This window comes from Pongo pygmaeus, chromosome 20 (genome assembly GCF_028885625.2).
Source record: "Pongo pygmaeus isolate AG05252 chromosome 20, NHGRI_mPonPyg2-v2.0_pri, whole genome shotgun sequence".
Taxonomy (NCBI): domain Eukaryota; kingdom Metazoa; phylum Chordata; class Mammalia; order Primates; family Hominidae; genus Pongo; species Pongo pygmaeus.
In genome coordinates, this window is record NC_072393.2 from 5,566,243 (window position 1) to 5,581,979 (window position 15,737).

General features: G+C 50.5%; 1 protein-coding gene across 4 annotated transcripts in view; it reads left to right on the forward strand.

Moving 5' to 3' along the window:
* SAFB (scaffold attachment factor B) overlaps positions 1-15,488 on the forward strand; it is a 45,813-nt gene extending 30,325 nt beyond the window's left edge. Inside the window, exons 10-21 of one of the 4 annotated variants that reach the window (XM_054463226.2) lie at positions 93-242; positions 321-403; positions 1,013-1,152; positions 1,320-1,408; positions 4,177-4,283; positions 8,479-8,766; positions 11,022-11,159; positions 11,396-11,438; positions 14,051-14,169; positions 14,357-14,454; positions 14,828-14,894; positions 15,170-15,488. In XM_054463226.2, coding sequence (XP_054319201.1) covers positions 93-242; positions 321-403; positions 1,013-1,152; positions 1,320-1,408; positions 4,177-4,283; positions 8,479-8,766; positions 11,022-11,159; positions 11,396-11,438; positions 14,051-14,169; positions 14,357-14,454; positions 14,828-14,894; positions 15,170-15,299 — 1,452 coding nt within the window. In that variant the 3' untranslated portion in view covers positions 15,300-15,488. Of the gene's footprint in view, positions 1-92; positions 243-320; positions 404-1,012; positions 1,153-1,319; positions 1,409-4,176; positions 4,284-8,475; positions 8,767-11,021; positions 11,160-11,395; positions 11,439-14,050; positions 14,170-14,350; positions 14,455-14,827; positions 14,895-15,169 lie in introns of all 4 variants that reach the window. The other 3 variants (XM_054463223.2, XM_054463225.2, XM_054463224.2) reach the window with 3 other exon arrangements.
* The last annotated feature ends 249 nt before the right edge of the window (positions 15,489-15,737 follow it).

Below are 15,737 nucleotides of genomic sequence, written 5' to 3' on the forward strand. Positions count from 1 at the left end.
TGATGAGCAGACTTCCCTGTGGGGTGTTCATATCCCCATGCCCCGCTCAGTGGGCTTCATGTCTGAGTCATATTTGCTTGCTTTCCTTTGAGGTGGTGGGCGCCAAGGTTGTGACAAATGCCCGGAGTCCTGGAGCTCGCTGTTACGGTTTTGTCACGATGTCCACAGCAGAAGAGGCCACAAAATGCATTAACCACCTGCACAAGACGGAGCTCCACGGAAAGATGATCTCTGTGGAGAAAGTGAGTGGCCGTTTTCTTCCCAGGATATAGTCCACGTTAGGAAATGAGGTAATACTCGCACTTGATTCTCTTTTTCAGGCCAAAAATGAACCTGTGGGAAAGAAAACCTCTGACAAAAGAGACAGTGACGGGAAAAAGGAGAAGTCGAGCAACAGTGACAGGTACCCCTCCTCCCTGGCTAAACTAAAGGGGCAGGGCGTTTTTTGTTGTTGTTGTTTTGTTTTTGAGGGAGTCTCGCTCTGTCGCCCAGACTGAAGTGCAGTGGTGTGATCTCAAGCGCTTCTCCTGCCTCAGCCTCCTGAGTATCTGGGAGTAAGGTGTGCACCACCACACCCGGCTAATTTTTGTATTTTCAGTGGAGATGGGGTTTCACCATATTGGCCAGGCTGGTCTTGAACTCCTGACCTTGTGATCCGCCTGCCTTGGCCTCCCAAAGTGCTGGGATTACAGGCGTAAGCCACCGTGCCTGGCCGGGGCAGGGTGTTTTAAACAGAATCTCACTCTGTTGCCCAGGCTGGTGTGCAGTGGCAAGATCTCTGCTCATTGAACCTCCACCTCCCTGGCTCAACCAATTCTCGTGCCTCAGCCTCCCGATTTGCTGGGATTATAGCCATGCCCATTTGTGGTTTTAGTAGAGATGGGGTTTCGCCATGTTGGCCAGGCTGGTCTTGAATTCCTGGTCTCATGTGATCTGCCCGCCTCATCCCCGCAAAGTGGTGGGAATACAGGCATGAGCCACCATGCCCAGCCAACACGTCTGTTTTTTATAGATCTGCAAACCTTAAGAGGGATGATAAATGTGACAGAAAAGACGATGCTAAGAAGGGTGACGACGGAAGTGGAGAAAAGAGTAAGGACCAAGATGATCAGAAACCTGGCCCCTCAGAGCGATCTCGAGCCACAAAGTCAGGTGGGCAGCTGATGAGCCCAGGAGATTCTGTCTTGTTTCTGTGCCTGGTGGGGTTTGTTAGTTTGCTGTCATTAGCTGGCAACGGAAACTGGATTCATGTTGCAGAGGGTTTTTCTCATCTGGGTATTCATGGTTTTCCACTTACACTTTCCCCGTCTTTTCTGTAGGAAGTCGAGGGACTGAACGGACTGTAGTAATGGATAAATCCAAAGGGGTGCCTGTGATTAGTGTAAAAACATCCGGGTCCAAAGAGAGAGTGAGTATTAATTTTCTAACGAGGGTATTTTGCTTTTCTTTTCAGTTTGTATTTCTGTGTGCGTCTTAGGGAATTACTAAGCTTCATTTGAAAAAAGCTTTTGTCTGCTGTTTCGAAAATGTAGAAATCTCAAACTTTTTTTTTTGAGACAGGTTCTCACTCTGTTGCCCAGACTAGAGTGCAGTGGTGCGATCTTGGTTCACTCCAACCTCCGCCTCCCAGGCTTAAGCGATTCTCCTGCCTTAGCCTCCCGAGTAGCTGGGATTACAGGCGCACGCCATTATCTTTTTAGTAGAAAGAAGGTTCACCATGTTGGCCAGGCTGGCCTCGAACTCCTCACCTCAGGTGATCCGCCCGCCTCGGCCTCCCAAAAGTGCTGGGATTACAGGCATGAGCCACTGCGCCTGGCCTCAAATTATTTTAAGAAATGCAGAAAGCTTTCCTTTATCCTTACTTTTGCTCTGATAACTGTTAACTTATTTTCTAAAGCTAACTTTAAAATTTACATATGGGAGTGTTGGCTTTTCCCTGAGTTGGTGTGTGGCGGTCCGCGTTCCCTGTCTACCCTGAAAGTGTCAGCACCTCCCCATGATGTATTCCTACACCCAGCAGTGTGGAGCATGCCATGGTGACCTGGTCCGTCTTGCCAGCCTCCCTCTAGCCTGCTCTCCACCTTGACCCCTTCCTGTACTCTTGTCTTCTTGCTGGGCTGCAGTGTGAACTGGGCATGGTGGCTCATGCCTGTAATACCAGCAGTTTGGTAGGCTGAGCTGGGAGGATACTTGAGCCCAGGAGTTGGAGACCACTTTGGGCAACATAGTAAGACCCCATCTTCACAAGAAATTTAAAAATTAGGCAGGCTCGATGGTATGCATCTGTGGTCCCAGCTACTCAGAAGGCTGAGGTGGGAGAATGCCACTTAAACCTGGGAGGTCAAGGCTGCAGTGAGCCACGTTCATTGCACTGCACTCTAGCCTGGGAGAGGAGCAAGACCCCATCTCAAAAAAAAAAAAAAAACACCCATTATTTGCATGGTCTGTGCACACTGAGCCACCCTTACTGGTTAACTGTCAACTGGGGACACTCTGAGAGCCAACTTTCCAGTTGCCAGCCAAGGACCAATGTTGCCAGCAGCCCCTCCTTAAGGAAGCAGAGGGACCTTGGACCTGCCTGGTCAACCCTGAGCTGCACGGAGGAGGAACCATTTCACTTGGTGAATGGAGCGGATTGCTTAGGAGCTTTCAGTCTCTGTGTGCCAGTATTATAATATGTCATAGACTTTTACCCTTGTTCTATAAAACACCTTTGCAAAATGGAAAAAGGAAAGTGTGGGTTCTAGGGATAAGATGAGTAGGTCTCTTAAAAATGTCGTCGGCACAAATAAGGTACTTGTCAAGTGTACCAGAAGTGCTTCATTTGGGAACTCATTGTGTGTTTAATTATGAAGGAAAAAGGAAAATTAAGAAATTTATTTTTGAAGCAAAAGACATAAAAAAGTGGTGTTTTGATCTTATATGAAGTTTTTGGGGGCAATACTCATTTCCATTTTTTTCTCTATTAAATGTACTGTTAGATCATATTTTAGCATTAAATGTTGATGAAATTCTGTGTCTTTCAATTATGATAAGCAAGATGTAAGGCTTGTTTGGATTAAACAGCTCATTATCTGTTTTTCACTGAAAGTTATTCATCACGTAGGACCTCCACATCTGATGGTTAGGCATGGATATATATACCTGATTCTTCCTGTTCCCCTATCACACCTACTTTAACTTTTTTCATTTTTTTATTTTATTACTTATTTTTTATTTTTTATTATTATTTTTTAGACAGTCTCACTCTGTGGCCCAGGCTGGAATACAGTGGCACAATCTCAGCTCACTGCAGCCTCCACCTCCCGGGGGTTTTTAAGTGATTCTCCTGTCTCACCCTCTTGAGTAGCTGGGATTACAGGCACCTGCCTCTATGCCCGGCTAATTTTTGTACTTCTAGTAGAGACAGGATTTCACCATGTTGGTCAGGCTGGTCTCAAACTCCTGACTTGAAGTGATCCACCTGCCCCGCCCGGCCTCCCAAAGTGGTAGGATTATAGGCGTGAGCCACTGCGCCAGCAATTTTTTTTTTTTTTTTTTTTTTAAGTCAGAGTATTGCTCTGTCGCCCAGACTGGAGTGTAGTGGCGTGTCCTCAGTTCACTGCAACCTCCGCCTCCCAGGTTCAAGGGATCCTCCCACCTCAGCCTCCAGAGTAGCTGAGATTACAAGCATGCGCCACCATGCCCAGCTAATTTTTATTTCTTATTTATTTATTTATTTTTTGAGACAGAGTCTCACTCAGTCACTCAGGCTGGAGTCAAGTGGCACGATCTCGGCTCACTACAAGCTCCGCCTCCCGGGTTCACGCCATTCTCCTGCTTCAGCCTCCCAAGTAGCTGGGACTACAGGCTCCCACCAGTACACCTGGCTAATTTTTTTGTATTTTTAGTAGAGACGGGGTTTCACCGTGTTAGCCAGGATGGTCTCAATCTCCTGACCTCGTGATCTGCCCGTTGCAGCCTCCCAAAGTGTTGGGATTACAGGCGTGAGCCATGGCGCCCGGCAATTTTTATATTTTTAGTAGAGTCAAGGTTTCACCATGTTAGCCAGGCTGGTCTCAAATTCTCAATCTCAAGTGATCCACCCGCCTTGAACTTTGAAAGTGCTTGGATTACAGGCATAAGCCTCCGTGCCCGGCCTCTGCTTTAACTTTTTAATGTTCTTTGGTGAACTAGGCTTCCAAAAGCCAGGATCGCAAATCAGCCAGCAGAGAGAAGCGGTCTGTTGTGTCCTTTGATAAGGTCAAGGAGCCTCGGAAGTCGAGAGACTCAGAGTCTCATAGGTGAGTAGGGATCCAGGAACGGTTTGGTGTTTTTCCTAGAATGGTGGTCATGACTGTTCTGGAAGGACGTTTGCAGAGTTCCCTGGGGTGGGATAGAGCTGTGAACCTTTTTGCTCCTTCAGCTTTCAGTTCATAGACTTGTTATGTTTTAACTTTCATCCTACAGCTCTTTTCTTTTCTTTTCTTTTTGGAGACAGTCTTGCTGTGTCGCGCCTAGGCTGGAGAGTGCAGTGGTGTGACCTCGGCTCACTGCAACCTCCGCCTCCAAGCAATTCTCCAGCCTCAGCCTCCTGAGTAGCTGGGACTATAGGCGTGCGCCACCACACCTGGCTAATTTTTGTATTTTTAGTAGAGACGGGGTTTCACCATGTTGGCTAGGCTGGTCTGAAACTCCTGACCTCAGGTGATCCACCTGCCTTAGCCTCCGAAAGTGCCGGGATTACAGACATGAGCCACTGCGCCCGGCCTACCTACAGCTCTTTTCAAATAAGTCTCTTCCCAAAGATTGTAGAAGGTAACAAAGGCAGGGAGGTGGAATGCCTTCCAGCGTCAGTAGTGCTCGTCAACAAAAAAATACCAAATTTGCTCCAGAAGGTGTGAAAGCGTGAAAAGAGACAGTGAGGTAGACCCAGCGAGGGCACTGAGAGGGCTTCCTTTTTTTTGAGATGGAGTCTGTGTCACCCAGGGTGGAGTGCAGTGGCATGATCTCAGCTCACCGCAGCCTCCACCTCCCCTGTTCAAGCAGTTCTCCTGCCTCAGCCTCCCGAGTAGCTGGGACTACAGGCGCAAGCCACCACACCCGGCTCATTTTTGTATTTTTAGTAGAGATGGGGTTTGGCCATGTTGCCCAGGCTGGTTTCGAACTCCTGACCTCAAGTGATCTGCCTGCCTCAGCCTCCCAAAGTGCAGGGATGACAGGCGTGAGCCACTGCTCCAGGACCAACAGGGCCTCATTCTTAAATAAGTCAAGAAAGAACTAAACACAAACGTTATTGGCGAATTACAGCTAATTTATCTTTTCTATGAAGAAATACTTTGCTAACTTTAGTTTTAAAAGTAAGGACCCCCTGGGCGCAGTGTCTCACATCTCAGCACTTTGGGAGGCGGAGGCTGGCGGATCACCTGAGGTCAGGAGTTCGAGACCAGCCTGACGAACATAGTGAAACGCAGTCTCTACTAAAAATACAAAATAAGCTGGGCGTGTAGGCCAGGCGCGGTGGCTCAAGCCTGTAATCCCAGCACTTTGGGAGGCCGACCAAGGCGGGCGGATCACGAGGTCAGGAGATCGAGACCATCCTGGCTAACACAGTGAAACCCCGTCTCTACTAAAAATACAAAAAATTAACTGGGTGTGGTGGCGGGCGCCTGTAGTCCTAGCTACTCAGGAGGCTGAGGCAGGAGAATGGCGTGAACCCGGGAGGCGGAGCTTGCAGTGAACCAAGATCGCGCCACTGCACTCCAGCCTGGGCGACAGAGCAAGACTCCGTCTCAAAAAAAAAAGGGAGGGGCGGGGGGCCGGGCACGGTGGTGAGCCTGTAATCCCAGCACTTTGGGAGGCCGAGGTGGGCAGATCACAAGGTCAGGAGTTCAAGACCAGCCTGGCCAACGTGGTGAAACCCCATCTCTACCAAAAATACAAAAATTAGCTGGGTATGGTGGTGCGTGCCTGTAATGCCAGCTACTTGGGAGGCTGAGGCAGGAGAACCACTTGAACCCAGGAGACGGAGGTTGCAGTGAGCCGAGATTGCACCACTGCACTCCAACCTGGGCGACAGAGCAAGACTCCGTCTCGGAAAAAAAAAAAAAAAAAATTAGCTGAGCGTGGTAGTGCATGTCTGTAATCCCATATACTTGGGAGGCTGAGGCGGGAGAATCGTTTGAACCCGGGAGGTGGAGGTTGCAGTGAGCCAAGATCCCACCATTGCACTCCAGCCTGGGTCTGGGCAACAAGAGCAAAACGCCGTCTCAAATAAAAAATAAGGACGATTAGTTTAAAAGGAGGGGGGGAGGGCACTGCTCTGCCTATAAAGTAATCACCCTTTTATTCCCGTTTTGTTTGTTTGTTTTTGTTTTTGTTTTTGTTTTGAGACGGAGTCTTGCTCTGTCTCCCAGGTTGGAGTGCAATGGCACGATCTCGGCTCACTGCAAGCTCCGCCTACCGGGTTCACGCCATTCTCCTGCCTGAGCTTCCCTAGTAGCTTGGGACTACAGGCACCTGCCACCACGCCCGGCTAATTTTTTGTATTTTTAGTAGAGACGGGGTTTCACCGTGTTAGCCAGAATGGTCTCGATCTCCTGACCTTGTGATCCACCCTCCTCAGCCTCCCAAAGTGCTGGGATTACAGGCGTGAGCCACTGCGCCCGGCCTATTCCTTTAAAAAGAAAAAAAAAAAAAAAAGTCTCCCATAGTCCTGTGAATGCAGGCATTGGCAGGTGGCATTTCTGCTGGGGGAGTAATGAACACGGGCAGCCTGGGGGGCCCCCACAGGAGCCTGCCGTGCTAAACACTAGAGTGTTCCAGACCCTAGGCCCCTCTCCATATCTGGCCTAGAGGAACCTATGAACAAGGAAGTGTGGGCTTGGGTGTCCCGTCAGGTTGTGAGCATTTGGACACAACTGAAAAGTTCCCATAAACCACAGCCCTTTCATACTAGGGGCTCCTCCGGGAAGTGCTGAGATCCACAGAGGCAGGCGTGGGAGGATCCAAGACATGTTGGGTGAACTAAGGAAGTTGTAGTCATTTGGGTCCAGAACACTATGAGGCAAGATTATACATTTCTGCTGGGACAGAAACACACAGTTGTCCCAGAGACGACTGGCCTCAGTACCCTTGTGGATACCAAAATTTGCAGAGGATCAAGTTTCTGATATAAAACCGTGTGGTATTTCTGCATATAACCCATGTACATTCTCCTGTACACTTTAAATCACTTCTAGATAACTTCTAATACAATGAAAATGCTGTGTCAGTAGTTGGTATACTGCACTGAGGTGCTTTTTTTTTAAGTAGCTCCCTGCACACACCTTTTTTTTTTTTTTTTTTTTTTTTTGAGACAGTGTCTCACTCTTTCACCCAGGCTGGAGTTAAGTGGTGCAATCATAGTTCACTACAGCCTCTACCTCCTGGTTTCAAGTGATTGATCCTCCCACCTCTGCCTCCCAAGTACTACCACACCTGGCTAATATTATTTTTTCTGGAGACGGGGTCTCACTATATTGCCCAGGCTGTATATCTATAACTGTGTAGGTAAAGGATCAAAAGAAGAAAATCTGAGCCTGGGCACAGTGGCTCATGCCTGTAATCCCATCACTTTGGGAGGTGGAGGCTGGCGGATTGTTTTGAGCTCAGGAGTTCGAGAACAGCCTGGGCAACCATCTCTACCAGAAAAAAAAAAAAAAGTCTGGCTCCTGTCTGTTCTGTTCTATATGAAAAGACTGGAGTAATGCACTAAAATGTCATCTATGTCATCTGTATCCAAAAGATACAGCTGCTAATGTCCTCACACTTGGGGGGCCTGCTAGCCTGCTAGCCCCACCTCACAGACTCATTTCATCCTGTGGTCTAGTGAGTGAAGGTTCCAATTCACACTCACTCGCTATGAAGCATATACTCTGTGGCTTTTTTTTTTTTTTTTCCTGTTGCCGGGCTGGAGTGCAGTGGCTCACTGCAACCTCTGCGTCACGGGCCCCAGTGATTTTCCTGCCTCAGCCTCCTGAGTAGCTGGGACTACAGGTGCATGCGTGCCAGCACGCCCAGCTAATTTTTGTATTTTTAGTAGAGACAGAGTTTCACCATGTTGGCCAGGCTGGTCTCGATCTCTTGACCTCATGATCCACCCACCTCAGCCTCCCAAAGTGCTGGCATTACAGGTGTGAACCACCGCGCCCAGCCTGTTGCTTATTTTTGACTGGCTGTTTCCTGAAATCACTTACTTGTCAAGCTCCAGGAAATGTTGGAGAAAGGAGGCCTAGTTCTGATCACACACACACAGCCTGGGCCTCACTCCTGAGATCTTCATGGGCTCCTCCCATGGGCCCGAGAGCCTTCTCCCCGCTGGAGTGTACGGTTCTGCAGACCACGTAGTGGACGCACAGCCCTGGAGTCTGTGCGACCCAGCGTCTTACTTAAAGTCAGCCCTGGGACCTGGCTGGGGGTGTCTAAGTCCCCTTCTACAGCGCTACTGTTGTGCAGCAGGGTGCGTGAACGCAGTGAACGCGAACAACGCATGCAGGCGCAGTGGGAGCGCGAGGAGCGTGAGCGGCTGGAGATTGCCCGAGAGAGGCTGGCCTTCCAGCGCCAGCGGCTGGAGCGGGAGCGCATGGAGAGGGAGCGGCTGGAGCGCGAACGCATGCACGTGGAGCACGAGCGCAGGCGCGAGCAGGAGCGCATCCATCGTGAGCGCGAGGAGCTGCGGCGCCAGCAGGAACTGCGCTACGAGCAGGAGCGGCGGCCCGCGGTACGGCGACCCTACGACCTGGACCGGTAAGCAGATCCACGCTGCCCTTAGCACATGGCGTTCAGAATCGTGTTAGGGACCTCACAGTCGAGCTAGCTCGAGATTTTTTTTTCTTTTTTTTTTTTTTTTTTGAGATGGAGTCTTGCTCTGTCGCCGAGGCTGGAGTGCAGTGGCCCAGTCTTGGCTCCCTGCAAGCTCTGCCTTCCGGGTTCGCGCCATTCTCCCGCCTCAGCCTCCCGAGTAGCTGGGACTAGAGGCATTCGCCACCACTCCCGGCTAATTTTTTTGTATTTTCAGTACAGACGGGGTTTCACTGTGTTAGCCGGGATGGTCTCAATCTCCTGACTTCGTGATCCGCCTGCCTCGGCCTCCCAAAGTGCTGGAAAGTGCTGGGATTACAGGTGTGAGCCACCGCTACCGGCCAGCTTGAGATCTTTCATTCAAAGGAAGCATAGGCCGGGTCCGCTAGTTCACGCTTGTAATCCTAACATTTTGGGAGACCAAGGTGGGCGGATTGCCTTAGCTCAGGAGTTGAAGATCAGCCTGGCCGACATGGCAGAACCCCGTCTGTACTAAAATACAAAAAATTAGTCGTGGTTACAGGCGCCTGTAATCCCAGCTACTCGGGAGATTGAGGCGGGAAAATCGCTTGTACCCAGGAGGCAGAGGTTGCAGTGAGCCAAGATCGTGCCACTGCACTCCAGCCTGGGCAATAGAGTGAGAATCTGTCTCAAAAAAAAAAAAAAAATTAGAGACAGGAGGCTGGATAAAATAGTGCTGGTTAACTAATCAGGTTCAAGGGTGGCACAGACCTCCTGAGGAGGGAAGCTCAGGCATGTAGAGCATCACAAGTGCCTAATTGCACCTCCTTTAAGGCCCTTTCCTTTTTTTTTTTTTTTTTTTTTTTTTTTTTTTGAGATATAGTCTCGCTCTGTTACCCAGGCTGGAGTGCAGTGGCGCAATCGCTGCTCACTGCAACCTCCACCTCCTGGGTTCAAGCGATTCTCCTGCCTCAGCCTCCCTAGTAGTTGGGATTACAGGCACCCACCACCACACCCGGCTAATTTTTGTTTTTTTAGTAGAGATGGGGTTTTGCCGTGTTGGTCAGGCTGATCTCGAACTCCTGACCTCAGGTGATCCACCCACCTCAGACTCCCAAAATGCTGGGATTATAGGCGTAAGCCACCGCTCCCGGCCTTGTCCTGGCTTTTTAAATCACATTGTAATTTGTTTTTGCTTATTCTAGAAATAAAAGAAAGAATTTTAAAAATATATTTTTTTTGAGATGGAGTTTTGCTTTTGTTGCCCAGGCTGGAGTGCAATGGTGTGATCTCAGCTCACTGCAACTTCCGCCTCCTGGGTTCAAGCAATTCTCCTGCTTCAGCCTCCCAAGTAGCTAGGATTATAGGCATGTGCTACCACACCCAGCTAATTTTTTGCATTTTTAGTAGATACCGGGTTTCACCATGTTGGCCAGGCTGTCAAACTCCTGGCCTCAGGTGATCCACCCACCTTGGCCTCCCAAAGTGCTGGGATTACAGGCATGAGCCACTGCACCCGGCAGTAAGATTAATTTTAATTTCTCAAACATACTGAAGAGGAGGTATGAACACAAAATGCTGAGCATGGCTGCTATGAGGAGTCAGGTGCGTAATTCCAGCAGTGATTGTGTCAGGCTTTACACGTGTACTGCAACCTGGCAAAAATTGCTGTTTGTTGTTTCTTTCTATTGCATGGGTTGAAGAGGAGCCCAGGTCATATACAATGCAACTTCTATAAAGGGCCTTGTAAACTGTTCTAGGATCTATTATGCCTTGGTACGAAATCCTTCTGATGATAGTTCATTATGGTCATCTGTGTATTGCAGCAGTACATGGCTGGTGCTGCTGGCAGGGCAAGAGGTCAGCCTTGGGGCGAGAGAGATTTCAGGTGCACTTGACAGAGACCCTAGGGGTGGAGGCTCACGTGGCCTTCCTGAGCGGAGGTGGCTGTGTAGGGCTCCAGAAGCCATCTGCAGGCAGCCCATAGGACTGACTGCTTAACTAATGGCTCCCTCTTTGGAAAACCGAGGCCGCTTTGCATCAGGGGAGGTGGGTGCGTGGGACAAAACAAAACAGCTGTGCAGTCACTGGGGTTAAATCAGATCTTGCCTCCTATAGCAGAGAACACTCTTGGTGAAAGTCATCCTGGTTCTGTGAAGTGCAGGGGCCAGCTCCCACAAAGGTGATAGATACATTTGGGGTGGGGGATCCCTCTATCTCTGTCTCATGTCCCCTCACAGGCGAGATGATGCCTATTGGCCGGAAGCCAAGCGGGCCGCCCTGGATGAGCGCTACCATTCCGACTTTAACCGCCAGGACCGCTTCCATGACTTTGACCACAGGGACCGTGGCCGCTACCCCGACCACTCGGTGGACAGGTCAGTTGGGCCCCTGCTGGGCATGCGGGTTTCCTTTTTCCTGGCTCATTCTGACTGAGAACAAGGACTCCTGGGCTCTCTGAACCCACTCCGTTCATCAGGTGTATGCTGAGTCAGACCTGCAGGTCTCCTGCCTTCAGTTAGGGAAATTATGCTTTTCACTGGGGGCCTGATGGTCCTCTCTTTGTGAACAAGCCTCTTCTTCCCCTTACGGTTTGATTTAAATTCCTTTTCAGGAGAGAAGGTTCAAGGTCAATGATGGGAGAACGAGAAGGACAGGTAAGTCTGAAGCTACAGTGGTAGGCACAGAATTTCCCGTAGAATGGGTTCTTTTCCCTTCAGCGTGCCTTCTTCCTGCCCTTTCCTTGAGCAAGAGGCAAAATGAGGAAAGAGAAAAGTATAGCACTAGAAAAGTCTAGGTTTGTGGGATGGAAATTTGGGATTATTTGGGGTTAGTCTTGGCTGTCAGTCCGAACAGTTACTCTGAAGCTGTTTTTAGCCTTGACCCCGGGGTTGTGTGTGCCACACTCACCACACACGTGCAACAGTGCCAGGGAACCTTAGGGTGTGACCTGGCTCTGCTGGGAAGTGTCTAGTGAGCCGCACAGCTGACTCAGACAGGTGCATCTGGGGAGGCTGTGGTTGCTGTGTCTGTCCTCGAGTGCCTGCCCTCTTTGGAAAGTAAGGACATCCTTCATCACCCCAGGGCCCCGCTTAGCCTTGGAAAACAACTAGGTCTGTGGTCTGTGCTCATTGTCTTCGGGGGGCTAGCACGTTAGAACACTAAGCTCCATTTTCTCCTTCCATCTTACATTGAGACTGAGACTTCCCAGGAGAGCCTTAGACCTCTAGTGGCTTTCCCTATAAACTTGGGGGCAGCACGTTGCTGTGTGGAAGATGCCTCCTCTCTGGGGACTCCACTCATGAGCCCTTCCTCCTCCTGCCAGCATTTTCTGGACTCCACCATAAGCTTCCCGCTTCTGTCCCCCTTGGTTCCTTAATGTGGCTGAGCATAGCCAAGTACTTGGCTCTGTCTCGGGCTCCTCAGGAATTCCATCAGCCTCGTGGGGTTCCTTTTTCCCTGCTCCTGGAGGCAAATTATATGCAGCAAAACGTAGAACTAGTCTTGTGGATTTTCTTTGGTGGAGGAGCATACACCAATGGTTCCATGTACAGGCTCCAGAATCAGACCTGGAGTCACACCTTGGTGTCACCTCTTCCTGCTGAGCCTGTCTCCCCAAGAGTGAAATGAGGGTAATATTCCTCCTATAAAGGGTGGGGTGGTGGGGGGTTTACATGAGGTGGGAGCGTCTGTACAAACGTGTTTATCATTGCCAGCTACTTTTTTTTTTTTTTTTTTTAATAGAGACGGGATCTCACTATGTTGCCCAGGCCAGTTTTGAACTCCTGAGCTCAAGTGATCCTCCTACCTCGGCCTCCCAAAGTGCTAGGATTACAGACGTGAGCCAGCACACCTGGCCACCAGCTACTTTCCTGCGGGTGTCAGATATGCTCTCCTAACAGTGGAAGGTGGTTTGATCCTTTCTCCTCACATACACAGTCATAAATGAGTCATCAGAGTTACCCCAAAGGGAAATGGTGACACCTCCCTGTAGAGAAAACTAGCACAGAATTTATGGGCCTCACTGAACAGTTAGGTGGGTTGGTTGGACAGAAAAATGTTGGTTCAATTTTCAAATACTAAGGAGAGCTTATTTCAGGAGTCCCTTTTCTTACTTCGTTGAGGGGAGGCATCAGAGCACATGCTGAGAGAATAGGCCAGAGAAGCAGGCAGTGGTAACATGGGACACCTTGCACGTGGTGGAGCATGCTGCCATCTTTGCCTTCACCCTGGCAGAGCTCTCCATTGAACGGGGAGGTGAACTTGGACATGGACAACGACCAGCCTGCGTCAAGGGGGTTTCCTTACCAGGACTCCTTTCTAGTTTCCTTTTACCTACAGTGTGGTCATGGGGCAAAAACCCCAGAGGCCACATATGTATTGGTGGAAAGAGAAAGAACAGGACTGTGGAGCCAAAGCTACCTCACTAGCTTTTGTGAAAGTCAGGCTGGAAAGTGCTTCCAGCCACAGAAATAGGCTGTGGGTGTAAATATTAACCTTGGCCATCAAATCAGGAGGCATAGAGTGTGACTTGCTCTCTCTTGGTCTTCTCTGAAATAGCAGGGTCAAGAACTTCTGGTCTGTGTTAGCCACGTGGTTTACAAAAACAATGACACGGAAGAGGGAAAGGTGGGACTGGTCAAGCGGACGGCCAGCCGTTTATCTCTCAGTGTCCTGTGTCTTATATCTTGAGCAGAGCAAGGTGCAAGGCCCTGGACTGGGCACCCAGCAGAAACTTCCGAGAAACTTGACTGTGAGGAAGGATGCTTGCCTAGCAATTGGTCGGATGAAGGGCTCCGTTTGATACTTCCTTCACTGTGGAAGGAAGAAATTTGTAAAAATTATTTCCAGAATATGCACACATTAAAGGTTTATAAACCTGACCTTTCCTTAGTAGAGGACAGTAAGAATACTATTGGCTCTGGGCACTAACCATTTGAGCTGTGGGACCCAGGGAATCTCTCTCGTAAGCATCATCTTTAGTGGGTGACTCCTGGTGGCCCTCCCAGCTCTGGTGGTGCTGTGGGGACCTGCCTTGGAGATGCCTTGGTACTAGTACCTTTTGTGTACCAGGCCATGAGCCTAGGGCACAGGGCCTCTGGGCTGCAGATTTCAGGGAGGCAGCTGTGTTGTGTGAACCAATACAGCCTGCCAGCACTTCTGTCCCGAGTGACTGTCGTTGTCGTCGTTAGCATGTTGCCTGAAAAGCCTTGGGGTCTGGGGGCTGACACTGAAGCTTTTTTTTCCCTTCTGGCTCTGTGATGTCCAGCATTACCCAGAACGGCATGGAGGACCAGAGCGCCACGGCCGGGACTCCCGCGATGGCTGGGGGGGCTATGGCTCTGACAAGAGGATGAGTGAGGGCCGGGGGCTGCCTCCTCCCCCCAGGTTTGTGTCCCACACCCCACAGTACCTGTCCCCCACCCCCCCACAAGGGGGCCCCTAAGTCGCTGGGATGTGGGTACAGGGTGGGAAACACAGAGGGATTCACCCTCCAGAAGCCACCACATTTATTAGCACAAGAGCCAGAGATGGGGGCAATCCAGATCAGAGATGTCTCTTTTTCAAGGGGCAGACGTGACTGGGGGGACCATGGCCGAAGAGAGGATGACCGGGCATGGCAGGGCACGGCTGACGGGGGCATGATGGACAGGGATCACAAGAGGTGGCAAGGTGAGGAGCAGCTCTGGGCTGGGACCAGGATGTGCTGGGGAGTGGTGGAAAGATGGAGGCCGCGCCTTCTCTCGCTCCTCGGGGGAGCACAGGAGGTGCTCTGCCCTCAGTGCTGGAATGAGGAATGAAGAGCACTCCAGACACCGCCTGCTCTCTGGTGGTCTGGCCCAGGAGTTGGACAGTGGGCGTTCCCGAGTCCTCTCTGCTGGGAGGAAGCTGGATGTCTATGGTCCCTGTGCCCAAGTGTCCTCCTGGGACCTGCTAGTTCCGGGTACCTGGGGGCCTCACCAAAGGGAGTGGAGTGGGCTAAATGTGCTGTGGGTTCCACGCCATGTGCGCAGGTTCCCTGTGTGAAAGCACGTCTGTCTTCCAGGTGGCGAAAGAAGCATGTCCGGTCACTCTGGGCCTGGCCACATGATGAACCGAGGAGGAATGTCAGGGTAAGGCATGCTGGGGGCGGCGCCACTTCCCTCTGCTTTGCATATTGGCCTACCTTGCAGGAGGCTTAACAACCAAGTCCTTCCAGCTAACGCCCCCTCCCCCAAGGGTGACGTGAGGCCAGGCATGGGGTACTGTGGAGGCTGCTGCCACTCAGGAGGGGAGGGCATCAGGAAGGGGCCCTGCCTGCAGGCAACACCCAGGGAAGCTATGCAGGCTGGGATGGGCCGGGGAGCAGGAGGACTTCGCAGTCAAACCAATGTGAATTTGTTCCTAGGCGCGGCAGCTTTGCCCCAGGCGGGGCCTCCCGGGGCCACCCCATCCCACACGGTGGCATGCAGGGCGGGTTTGGAGGCCAGAGCCGGGGGAGCAGGCCCAGCGACGCCCGTTTCACTCGCCGCTACTGAGTACTTGGAATCCTGTGTCCTGTTACGTGGCAACAAGGCTATGTTCTGTTAGGAGTTACCTTAAACTGTGTAAAAATATTTTTTTTTAATCTGCTGCCATATTGTAGCTCAATACAATGTGAATTTGTTTTTCGTTTTGGGGTTTTTTTTTTTTTTGTAATAAATGTGTTTCCGTTCACATACCCTTTATTTAAAGTGTCATTTCTTTATTTCCACCTCTTTAAATGAAACGAAATTAGACTGTCTTTTAGTTGTATTGATACACACTGATTGTTTCTTTTTTAAATTATTATTATTATTTTTGAGATGGAGTCTCGCTCCGCCACCCAGGCCTGGAGGGCAGTGGCGCGATCTTGGCTCACTGCAACCTCCACCTCCAGGGTTCAAGTGATTCTCCTGCCTCAGCCTCCCGAGTAGCTGGGACTACACACGCCTGCC